This window comes from Geotrypetes seraphini, chromosome 1 (assembly GCF_902459505.1).
Source record: "Geotrypetes seraphini chromosome 1, aGeoSer1.1, whole genome shotgun sequence".
In the NCBI taxonomy this organism is placed as follows: Eukaryota; Metazoa; Chordata; class Amphibia; order Gymnophiona; family Dermophiidae; genus Geotrypetes; species Geotrypetes seraphini.
Window position 1 is genome coordinate 153,282,420 of NC_047084.1, and position 13,168 is coordinate 153,295,587.

Genomic DNA, 13,168 nt, shown 5'->3' on the forward strand with positions numbered 1-13,168 from the left:
GAGAGAATAAGTGGGGAGTGGGATAGAGCATGTCAACCATGGGACAAACAATCTTTTATTTCTATAAAGTCAAAATAAATACAGAAACACATGAATAAAAACACATGTATGAAAAAGTCCTATGGATGTGATGTCCTTATATTGAATGACCCAACACGCTACTTTGGATAAATATAAAAGCCGTCTTTTCTTGATCATGACGGGAATAGCAATCCAAATGGTCACACATAACTGGAAGAGCCACGACAGAATAAATTACATATTTTGGTGGGCAAATGTGTGTACCACATATAAATATGAGAGAATGAATGCGGAATGTATGGGGTTTAGTAGTTCATTTAATAAAGTGTGGAGCCCATTGACTACATTTGTTACCTCGCAATAAGAGTCATATATCTCTCCTTCTCTTAGATTTCCTTACACATCCATGGTGAGTGGGTGGGAGGAGGGAAATGTATTTTGAAGATTTAAATTACTTAATTATAATATTGTAATCACATCATATGTCATATTGTATTAATAATTAGGAGGAGGGTGGGAGAAAATGATTGTTTTATGTATTACTTGTGTAGTTAATAGTGCGTTTTATGCAGTATTTTATGTTCAATGAATTGTATTGCACTGTCAAAGTTTGAAAATCAATAAAAGATTTTAAAAAATCCTATGGACATGATGTCCTTATATTGAATGGATCCAGCTGATGAGCCAACACGGTCCTTGTTTCGGCCCCCAGGTGGAGGCCTGCCTCAGGGGAAGTAAAAGACAAAAGATGTGTATTTTATGCCAGTATATGTGTCTATTGGTCCACTAGGTGTCACTCCAGTGCTTGGAATACAAACTTTAAAACAATCTTTAAAAAGACTGTAAGCACATGCGATGCTCGTAGAAAATTCCAAAGACGGAACTCAAATCAACAGGGTGCACAGTGGACTCCTGCCAAAATAGATAAATGAAAGACGTTTTTTAACCGACCATCTCTTCATGCTCCCTTGTCTGGCCATTGCGACAGCCCTATTCTGGGAGCTATGCACCAGGTTTTTTTCCAGGGTTCCCAATCTTGGGTCCCAAATCAGTGCCCAATGATTCAGTGACCTCCTTCTCCTATCCAAGCTGCCTCTGTAGCACTCCCAATCTGACTCAAGTAGTGGAAGACTAGAAGTGGGATTGTGTGGCGCAGTGGTTAAAGCTACAGCCTCGGAACCCCCACGGGGATGGACTGGGCAGTCCGGCAGGGGGGTGGGTGGGGGCGTGTCTGGCAGGAGGGACTGGGCATCCCTCCTGCCGGTGAAGAGCACTTTGGAGGGGGGGTCCAGCAGGAGGGACTGGGCATCTCTCCTACCAGTGAAGAGCGTGCCGGTTCAAGGGGGTTCCAGCAGGAGAGAGTGGGCATCTCTCCTGCTGCGATGTGTCAGGGTGGGTCGCAGTGGGAGGCGGCAGGAGAGATTGGGCATCTCTCCTGCTGTGATCGTTGCGGGGGGGGGATGGTGATGGGATGGTTCCATGATTCGTCGGGGCCATTACTGAGAACATTCTTACCCTGGTGCTTTTGTATTTGATGTCTTTGAAGGAAGGTATTTGTATTAAGGACTCTTGGCTCGAATGCAGAGCACACCGGGCATATTGTTATTTAGTCTGGCCACTATAGGATTTTGAATTTCACCCTGCTCTCAATCAGGAGTTAGTGCAACTCTTTCAGCATAAACAGGATGGAATCAGTCTAGAGCAGGGGTGTCAAAGTCCCTCCTCGAGGGCCGCAATCCAGTCGGGTTTTCAGGATTTCCCCAATGAATATGCATGAGATCTATTTGCATGCACTGCTTTCATTGTATGCAAATAGATCTCATGCATATTCATTGGGGAAATCCTGAAAACCCAACTGGATTGCGGCCCTCGAGGAGGGACTTTGACATTCCTGGTCTAGAGGAAGGCCACTAAAACAGTCGGTGGTCTATATCAGTGGTTCCCAACCCTGTCCTGGAGGACCACCAGGCCAATTGGGTTTTCAGGCTAGCCCTAATGAATATGCATGAGAGAGATTTGCATATAATGGAAGTGAGAGGCATGCAAATCTGCTCCATGCATATTCATTAGAGCTATCCTGAAAACCCGATAGGCCTTGTGGTCCTCCAGGACAAGGTTGGGAACCACTGGTCTATATCATAAGGTGCACGGGGACAGACTTAAAGATCTCAATATGCATTCTTTAGAGGAAAGGCGGTAAAGGGAAGATACGATAGACACGTTTAAATACCTACGTGGCATAAATACGTATGAGGCAGGGATCTCAAAGTCCCACCTTGAGGGCCACAATCCAATCGGGTTTTCAGGATTTGCTCAATGAATATGCATGAGATCTATGTGCATGCACTGCTTTCAATGCATTTTCATTGAGGAAATCCTGAAAACCTGACTAGAATACGGCTCTCGCGGACCGGAGTTCCCTAACCCTGCTCTAGGAGCAGTGGTTCTTAACTCGGTCCTGGAGTACCCTCTTGCCAGGTTTTCAAGATATCCACAATGAATATGCATCAACTTGGATTTGCATACACTGCCTCCATTATATTCAAATTTCTTTCACGCATATTCATTGTGGATACCCTGAAAACCTGACTGGCAAGGGGGTACTCCAGGACCGAGTTGAGAACCACTGTTCTAGAGCAGCGTCTCTCTATAACTTTTTTAGCTCTGGCACACTAAATGGAGCAAATGGTTTTTTGTGGCGCATTATAATTGAAATTATAAAATTGCACAACCAACAGAAAATTAAATTTAGGCGTTATTTATTTAAAGTTCTTTAAGCTACGTATGGGTAATTGTAACAACGATGAAACTAAAGTAGATAGAATAGAATTGCCAATCGATGCAATGGATGTGCTGGTTTTAAGCACAAAATAACTCAAAACGCAGCTCGATAGTTGACCAGAAAACACGCATTTCATCATCCATCATCTACAGTCATTCTCTTTTTTTTTATTTATTTAATTTCTGTCAGAGCTGAAAATCCAAGTTCGCAAAGATAAGATCCACAAATGGTAACAAAGCCCTGATTGCTTTGTTGCTCAAGTTAGGATAACTACTGCATAAAAAATAAAACTCAAATTTCTTGCCTTTAGTTTTCAAGGACCAATCACGTCAAAGAATGACACTTGTCTGGGTGGTTGTATCCTTATGCACACAGACACTTATAACATTGACAGATTCTGTCATCTATTCTAGTGAACACTTATAAAGGGAATTTTTTAAAATAAAGTAAAATTCTGGAATTTCTCGTGGCATTCCCAGAATCTCTTTGGGAAAAACCACTGTGCCTTGACACACAGTTTGAGAGACACTGCTCTAGAGTGAGAGGGCGTGGGATGAAGTTAATAATGATAATATAGCTTTATTTATATCCCGTCATACCTTTTCAGTTCAAGACGGTATACAACAAGAGATGCTGTAAGGACAGCGAGGTTACATCAGATCAAAAAGAATTGGGAAGGAGTAGGAGACAGTTGAGTGACCGGGGTGGTAGGGTGGGAACAGGGGGGCGAGAAGAAGAGGTAAGAGAAGAGCGGGATTGAAGGATCAGATAAATTTGCCGAATAAGTGGGTTTTTAGTGATTTTCTAAATGAATGGTATGTGGGTGTGTTCAGGATTAGGTCGCTTAAGGCAGTGGTTCCCAACCCTGTCCTGGCGGACCACCAGTTCAGTTGGGTTTTCAGGATAGCCCTAATGAATATGCATGAGAGAGATCTGCATATAATGGAGGTGCCAGGCATGCATATCTACTCCATGCATATTCATTAGGGCTATCCTGAAAACCCGACTGGCCTGGTGGTCCTCCAGGACAGGGTGGTGTTGTTCCAGGTCCCTGCTTGACAGGAGAGTGTCCTGTTGAGGAATCTTTTGAATTTGCATCCTTTGGGAGAAGGAAATGTGAACAGTAAAGTACTGCGCGAGAGGTGGAGTTTATCCTGTAGGGAGAGGTGTTTCAGGAGGTAGGTGGGTGCGTTGCCGAGGAGGGTCTTGAAGCAAAGACAACCAAATGTAAGATTATTCTGGCCTCGATAGGTAGCCAGTGGAGTTTCTTGTAGTTGGATTTTTTCAAGCCAAAGATTAGTCGAACGGATGTGTTCTGGATGAGTCTGTTTCTTGATAGTTTTCTTGTGAGATCCTAGGTAGATTATGTTGCAGTAGTCCGTGAGCTCAGGACTAGAGATTGGACCAACAGTCTGAACGATGTGAAGTCAAAGTATGGTTTAAAACGGGGGTCTCAAAGTCCCTCCTTGAGGGCCGCAATCCAGTCGGGTTTTTAGGATTTCCCCAATGAATATGCATGAGATCTATGTGCATGCACTGCCTTCAATACATATTCATTGGGGAAATCCTGAAAACCCGACTGGATTCTGGCCCTCAAGGAGGGACTTTGAGATCCCTGGTTTAAGAGGTGATATGCTCAGGAGTAACCTAAGGAAATATTTTTTTTTACGGAAAGGGTGGAGTTGTGTGAACAGTCTCCCGGTAGAGGTGGTGGAGACAAAAGACTGTGTCCGAATTTAAAAAAAGCCTGGGACAGGCACATGAGATTTCTTAGGGCGAGGCGAAATAGAGGAAGCTGCGGATAGGAAGACTGGATGGGCCATTTAGCCTTCAAGTTTCTATGTTTCTATATACATATACACAAACACACACACACTTGTTCATACAGTATACAGTACTGCTGTGATGTCAGCGGTCAGTGAGTAACAGGAGTTGATGGTCTTACATATTTTATTTACTATTGATTGCTGTGTTAGGTGTTTTAGTCATGAGGGAGGGATGTATGAGAGGTGGTAGTAGGGGACAGACTTATAAATTGCAGGAGTTTGTGAAGCACCAGGGTGGAAGGAGCAGAACAGGAAGCAGAAGCCTAGTTAAGTGCTTTGGGATTGGTAATAAGGGGGTGCACAGGCCCAACCATGACTAGGCACTTACCTATGGCAGCAGCCCCGAGAGCAGCAAAAAAGTAGCCACAGAGAGCAGAACAGATAACCAGCAGTACATACTTTTATCTGGAAAGCAAAGCTTAAAATTTAAACGTACAAAGTCCAATTTCGGGCTTCTTTTGCCGAGATGTGCTGTAGATGCAATGATGCCCATTTTATGTCTTATGGGCATTTTGTCATTTGGTTACACTAGCTGTCGGCACAGCTTAATAAAAGGAGCCTTATATGTTTTTATAGAATTGTAAGACGATCGCGACTGTAGAGTTTAAGTATCAAAAACTTTGAGGAGGAAGTTATTACTCCAGGTGTCTGCAATTTAAGAAGGGCGTGAGTCTGAAGGTTCACCTAGGCCAGGGGTAGGTCCTCGAGAGCCGGAGCCAGGACAGGTTTTCAGGATATCCACAATGAATATGTACGAGATGGATTTGCATACACTGCCTCCATGAGATGCAAATCTCTCTCATGCATATTTATTGTGGATATCCTGAAAACCTGACCTGGCTCCAGCTCTTGTGGACCAGAATTGCCTAACCCTGGCTTAGGCCACCCAATATTCTTGCACCTATTTCCTTTTTTGTATTTATCTACCTATGATTTGCAACATCATAAGGTACATACTAATACTTTTAAAACAAATAGAAGGAAATACATTTTTATTTGATGAATAGTTAAGCTCCGGAACGCTATGATCAGAGGATGTGGTGACAGCAAGCAGTTAGCATATCTGGGTTTAAAAAAAAAGTTTGGACAAGTTCCTAAAGAAAAAAAAAGAAATCTATAGTCTGCTATTTAAACCTTCATTGGTATCCGGTCTATCTCAGGATTCACTTTAAATGTGCATGTATTTTTTTTTTTTTAAACCTTTTTCATTTCAACATCAAGAATTACAATCTTGAAAAGAGATCAGAATTACCAACTAAAAGATACAAGAAAATTTTACATTTATACTAGAAAATTCAATCAACTATTCAGTCCACAAATTTAGAATCAAGAAAGAAAATAAATTCAATTAATTATACAATACTGATATAGAGTAACGGCAACGGGTAACCCCCCCACAGCCGGTAGACAGGTCATTCACCCATAAACTAGGAGACCAACCCTTCTTTTGGCCCTATAAAGTCTAATACGACCATGTTAGCCCCTACTACACCAAACTCCATTGGCTTCCAGTAGAGGCAAGGATCATCTTTAAGTTCGTCTGCCTCTGTTTCAAAACTCTAACAGGATCTTCCCCAATCTACTTGTCGGAGCACCTTGAAATAGCAGGCCCCTCTCGCACACGAAACGCCCACCTATTCACCTTTCCCTCCCTAAAAGGCTGCCTCTACAAGAGATTCATTGATAGAACCCTAGCATTCCAAGCGGGCAAATGGAACAATTGCCTTACCGCCCTCATCTCCAGCTCCCCGCCCTACCACCTGTTCAGGAAGTCACTAAAAACCTACCTCTTCGACAAATTCCGCTAACGCTGCCTTCCCCCCTTCCCTGCACCCTCCTGACCTTGACATGCCTCCATTCCCTCTGACTACGCCCCCCTCCCAAGCCACTATGGCCTCTCTTACTCAATCTCTGTTTTATCTAATTGCCCTGCCTTATCATTGCATCACATTTAACATCACCGTAAATGTATCACCGCTATAACATGTAACATCGCTGTATACGCACAGCCTCCTCTTTAGTACAGTATATGCCTTTTTTACTACTGCTATTTATGTAACATCTCTGTAAATGTAACAACACTATAATATGTATCATCACTGTAAATGTACAGTCTCTTCTATTGTTAACCGCATTGAACTTCCATGGTATTGCGGTATACAAGAATAAAGTTATTATTATTATTATTATTATTATTATTAATAGTTGTTTGGGCTCAAAGAAAAGAACATTTTTATTTTGATAGAAAATAAAACATTTTGCTGGAAATTTAAGTAAAAAAGTAGCACCAAGGGCAAGGGCTCTCGGCCGCAAAGCCAAGAACTCTTTTCTATGCCTCTGGGTTTTCAAAGCTAGGTCCGGAAAAATTCTAACATTAGAGCCCAAAAACATATCATTTAAATGACGGAAATATAAGCGTAAAACATATTCTCTATCACTTTCCAAGGCTAGAGTCAATAAGAGAGTGGTTCTATCTGTAACCACCTCAAGAGAACTTTCCAGAAATAAAGACAAATCAACATTATCTTTAGATTTTCCTTTAGGGGTAGATTCCCCTTGAGGTCTCTTAATGTCCAAGTAATAAGCTCTTACAATTGGAGGTATCTTCATCCCTCTTGTCCCTTTATTATGGAAGGCTTATAGCTTCTCCTATGCAAGAGGCACCCAACAATTCAAACTCTCCCTTCCTTCAGTGAAAGGAATCAAAAGGTGTCAATCCTTGGTTTTCAAATTTTCTCAACTATGGAACGAACTTCCTCTTATTTTAAGGGGTGCTGGTCGTTTTCAACTTTTTTCGTAAATCTTTAATTTTATTTGCCAAACACTTTGGAAACTAGTCATATTAATATTTTCTGATTGTTACCTTTTAAAGTATTTTTTTATTTACTGTTAACCGAGTCGAGCTCCACGGTATACAAAGCTAAGTTTTAGTTTAGTTTAGCTATTGAGCTAGACATGGGGGAAGCCACCGCTTGCTCTGGGATCAGTAGCATGGAATGTTACTACACTTTGGTATTCTGGAATCTTGTTACTCTTTGGGATTCTGCCAGATACTTGTAACCTGGATTGGCCACTGCTGGAAACAGGACACTGGGCTAGATGGACCATTGGTTTGACCCAGTATGGCTATTCTTATGTTCTGTGGCAGAGGGAGGATAGGAATGCTGCTGAAGAGGATGAAGTTGAAGAAGAAGTATCAGGGCTGCCCAAGTCCGGTCCTCGAGATCTACTGGCAGGCCAGGTTTTCAGGATATCCACGATGAATACGCACGAGAGAGATTTGCCTGTACTGCCTTCTTGGTATGCAAATCTCTCTCATGCATGTTCATTGTGGATATCCTGAAAATCTGGCCTGCCAGTAGATCTCAAGGACTGGACTTGGGCAGCCCTGAAGTAGATGTTCAATATTTTATTTCTTGCAGCCTTGTGGCTCAAGCATTGCTTTTTGAAAAAGAACTTTATGCATCTTGCAACAAGGTTGACGTGGGTCACTGCATTACAACATGTTCAAGTTCATTTCTTCTTTGATATGCCACAGATTGGAATTCCACCTCGGTGGCTTTACAAATTGCAAAATAAGGGAAAGCAAGTACAGATTAAAAAAAAAAACATCCTAGAACTGATCACAATTTTCCAAATGCTAGTGGTATTTACAGACCCATGGGTACTGCAAGCTGATTTGCAAAGGGATGGAGCCCTGGGGGATATTTTTAAGCCTTTACACTTCATGTGGTGTTGCATAGAGAATGACACAGGGACAATCTTTCCGCAGGAACTCAATTTCCCCATCCCTGCGAGTTTTGTCACTGTCACTGTACCTGTCCCATTCCTGTAAGCTCTGCCTTAACCACACAAACCTCGGACACTTACGATTTTAAAGAGTTTGAGGCTTGTGCAGATGAGGACGGAGCTTAGGCATTTGGCGGAATGAGGCATTATGACATCACAGTCTGAGCTCTAGAATGTCGCTCCTTAGGATTTTAAAGTGTTTGAGGCTTGTGCAGATGAGGACGGAGCTTAGGCATTTGGCGGAATGAGGCATTATGACATCACAGTCTGAGCTCTAGAATGTCGCTCCTTAGGATTTTAAAGTGTTTGAGGCTTGTGCAGATGAGGACGGAGCTTAGGCATTGGCGGAATGAGGCATTATGACATCACAATCTGAGCTCTAGAATGTCGCTCCTTATGATTTTAAAGAGTTTGAGGCTTGTGCAGATGAGCACAGAGCTTGCAGGAATGGGGCAGGGACAGGAAAAGAACTCACCGGGATGGGAAAATGAGTTCTTGCGGGGACGGGGAAAAATCTGTCCCCTTGTCATTCTCTATTGCGGCATTAATATAAGGCTGCCAAATGGATCCAGATTCATAGGACAGAATTAATCTAGTCCTGGATTTACCCTAGTGTAGGGGTAGGCAATTCCGGTCCTCAAGAGCCACAGGCAGGTCAGGTTTTCAGGATATCCACAATGAATATGTATGAGATGGATCTGCACGCACTGCCTCCATGAGATGCAAATCTATCTCATGCATATTTATTGTGGATATCCTGAAAACCTGACCTGCCACCGGCTCTCGAGGACCGGAATTGCCTACCCCTGCCCTAGTGCATGCTGAGACGTGTATTCTTTTCTTAGGCAACGGGGAAATCAGAACTACAAGTCCCTGCATGCGATCCAAATCCAGTTGGCAAATCTTATATTAACACAGAATATGTCGACTGCTCTGTTAAACACCTACAGGACAAATATATAAGTGGGCACTTCCTTTAGGTGCCCTGATGCCTATTCTAGAACAGCATCTGGGCGCCAAGAGTCATCACAGCTACTAGTGTAGCCTGATACTGAAACGCATTTTGTTTACGTGCCTTTTTCTGAGCTACCTAAAGAAGGATATAAAACTGCTGGAGAGGGTGCAGAGATGAGCAACGAAGCTAATAAAAGGTATGGAGAACGTGGAATACGAGGAACGACTTAAGAGACTGGGATTGTTCTCCCTTGAGAAAAGGAGACTGCGAGGGGATATGATCGAGACTTTCAAAATACTGAAAGGAATCGACAAAATAGAGCAGGAAAAAAAATTATTTACAATGTCCAATATGACACGGACAAGAAGACATGGACTGAAGCTAAGGGGGGGACAAGTCCAGGACAAATATCAGGAAGTTCTGCTTCACGCAACGAGTGGTGGACACCTGGAATTCTCTCCCAGAAGAGGTAATTGCGGAATCCACCGTTCTAGGATTTAAAAGCAAACTAGATGCACATCTCCTTACGAGATGCATAGAGGGATATGGGTGACTAAAATTACACCAGGTGTACACCTGGCTGGGCCTCCGCGTGTGCGGATCGCCGGACTTGATGGACCGAAGGTCTGATCTGGAGATGGCAGTTCTTATATGTTCTTACCTAGCAGTTGTACTCCAATTACCATTCTGGGTTACAGATTGAGATCTTCAAGTTTATTCATGGCTTGATATACAATATTACGAATTAAAAAGATCTAATATAAGTAGGTAAAATAAAATAGGGTAAACCTAAAACTATGACAATTAAGACTGATTAGAAACAAGAGGGTTTTTTAGGGGATAGGGAAATTTTAATTACAATGATCAAAAAAAATAAAAGGGAGGGTAGAGGGAAGGGGAGTAACGAGAGGGAGATGGGGATATCGCTTCTTGAAAGCGTTTGGGGGGGGGGTTTCCCTCACTTGTTTCCTACTTATTGGTAGGCATCTTTAAAGAGAAAGGTTTTGAGATTTATTTTAAATTTAGTTAGGGAATTTTCATTGCGTTCTAGAGCGAGGCTGCAACTACTGAAAAAATGGTCCTTTATAGGTTTTGGTTCGTAGATTTAAGGACCCTAGAAGGGATATATGAAGTGAAATGTTTGTCTAAAAAGCCAGGAAGATGAGAGATCTTGATTTTAAAAGTTAGAAGGAGAATTTTATAAGTAGTTCGGTGAGAGACCGGTAAGTTTGTCCCCATATGCCTCATCACAAAGACCACGCACCATTTTAGTAGCCTTCCTCTGGACCAACTCCATCCTTTTTATATCTTTATGAAGGTGAGGCCTCCAGAATTGTACACAATATTCTAAATGATGTCTCACCAAAGTCTTATACAGAGGCATCAATACCTCCTTTTTCCTACTGGCCATATCTCTCCCTATGCACCCTAGCATCCTTCTACCTTTCGCATCCTCTCTCTTTTTCTTTTACCTCTATGCAGAAGTAATCATGAGAAAGTTGGACTTAAATGATTTAAGGGTTGGGGTGAAATAGTTGGAAGATCCATTGGTAATCTGAGATACGCAGATGAAACTACCCTGCTAGCAGAGAAGACCAAAGCAGAAAATCTGTGGAGGCCAATGTTGCTGATATAGACTTTATTAATGTAGAAGAATCAATAAAAAAAACTTCCACGATTTGGAGGTAATGAAGAGAACCTAACAGTCCGTGTTTCGACCTAAGGGGTCCTACTGGTGTGTAAGTATATATGAATATGTCTAATAGATGTGGCTATGAACAACAAATATACTTGTGGTGGTGAATTAGAATAGGGATATGTGGACTGGATATAATATTGAGAAAGCGGACAGTGGTATTTTATGTGAAAATCAGAACAAAAAGAACACTCTGTGTGTGTCTGTTAGTGTATTGTGGGACAAGGATCCTGGCTAGGCCTAGTGGCTCTGCTGAATCCTAGTCCTGGAGTTAAAATAAAGGTAATGGAACACAGATTCTTTAAGGTCTCCCAGAAATTGCACACTAAAATGTCTAGGTTGTTCAAACAAAACACTTTTAATGGAACATCAAAAGTTTCAAACAAGAATGCCAGAATTTGGCACGAGTGAAAACAAAACTTCCAAAAATTATCTTTACCAAACAAATAAGTCCTACTCCTAGCACCAGCTGTGCTTCCAGAGTCAGTCCAAACCAATAACAGCAAAATCCTCAGTTTAGCCTTCTGGCCACATTCAGGGTATGACAGAATAGTCCATGCATCAAGTCATAGACTCTTGGATACTGGCTCTAATTGTGTCCCTGTTAGGTTGAGCAAAAAGTAATCCAGTTTGAGAGGAGAGAAGCCTGTTCTCTACAGGTGCTACCACTCTCCCAACAGACAGGCTTTGGCGTAACTTCTGCAGCTTCCAGCACAAGTCAGAGCAGTGCACAAACTGCTCTCAAAACATAGATTTAAAAAAAACCTCTTCAACAGAAAAAGAAAAACCCCGGGCTTATCAGCCTACTCACATTCCATGGGATGTTCTTCCCCTTGGGGTAAAACATAGTCCTCCAGCCATTCCATGTCACCAACCTCGGGCTGGACTTCAGGTTCCTCCATTTCCCAATCCTTAGGAGAACCTTCTTGTGCTGGCCATGGGTTAGCTTCCAGAGCTGGCTTCCTCCTCAGCTTGACTTCAGCTTCCAGTCCCAGCTGTCATTCCTCACCATCTGATGAGGAAAGCTCAGAAAAAGGAAGCCTCGGCAACAGACCATGCCCCCCCCCTTGCAGGGTTAGCAAAATTCTTAAAGAGCTCTGTCCTTTCAGTCACTGTCTGAGCTCTGGGAACTTTTAAAGGGGCAGGCTCATTCCTAAAGCTGTGCACAGGATTTTTACTATACACAGAATGTTTCCTAAACCTGGTCACAGATCTTTAGTGGGGCTTACAGGGACTTTCTCCTTGGATTTAGTAGGACTAGCCAGATCCCTGTCACAGTATATTGAGAGAAACCAAAAGTTAACCAGCTCTCAGCTAACCGGCACTCTCACCCAACTGGCAAAAAAATCACCAGTGAAAAAAAAAATGTCCCTGAAGTACCAGTGGTCCGGAGCCGCAAACCCTTCTCCTTCATTCAATCCCCGAAGCACTACAAGCGGTGGCAGTCCTGAGCCATGAACCCCACCTCCCTCCCAACCCAAAGCACCAGCATGGCAGTGTCCTGAGCTGCAAATCCCCCCCCCCCTCGCCCTCCTTCAAGCCCCAAAACAGCTAAAACATGACCCCCCTTCCATGTCGCCCTGAAGCACCAGGGCAGCAGCATTCCTGAACCGCAAAGCCCTCCTCCCTCTCTCAAGCCCTGAAGTGGCAGAAGCAGGCGATGGTCCTAATACGCAAACCTCTCACTCGCTCGTTCCCTCTCTCGAAGCGCAGCTGGTCAAGCAGGAGGAAGCCTCAAAACAGGCTGCTCATGGCCAGCCCCGACAGGGCCTTTCCTCTCACATATCAACATGTCAGAGGAAAGTCCCTGCCAGGGCTGGCCACGAGCAGCCCGTTTCGAGGCTGCCTCATGCTGATAGGCTGCGTTTCGGGTAAGGAAGGGAAGGAGAGGGAACTTGCAGCTAAGGACTTGCCACTTTGGGGCTTGAAGGAGGGAGAGCTCTGTGGCTCAAGACCACTGCCACGCTGGTGCTTCATGGTGAGAGGGAGAGGGTGATTGAGATCTGTGTTGTAACACAGCACTATAAATCAACCGGAAAACCAGTTATCTGACATCCATCAATCCCCATGGGTGCCCGATAACTGCGATTCTACTATAA

The 13,168-nt window shown here is 43.2% G+C and overlaps 1 protein-coding gene across 6 annotated transcripts in view; it reads right to left on the bottom strand.

The window, feature by feature from the left end:
- The window catches only part of ZNF827 (zinc finger protein 827), a 290,810-nt gene that overhangs the window by 176,589 nt on the left and 101,053 nt on the right, over nucleotides 1–13,168 (bottom strand). For 5 of the 6 annotated variants that reach the window (XR_004539050.1, XM_033940085.1, XM_033940104.1 and 2 more), the window contains exon 1: nucleotides 11,881–12,148. The exons of the other annotated variant lie outside the window; for it this stretch is intronic. Coding sequence is in view for 4 of the 5 variants with exons in the window: in XM_033940085.1 (XP_033795976.1) it covers nucleotides 11,881–11,971 (91 nt within the window). In the remaining variant the exon portion in view is untranslated. Of the gene's footprint in view, nucleotides 1–11,880; nucleotides 12,149–13,168 lie in introns of those variants that run through there. 6 annotated transcript variants of the gene reach the window in all.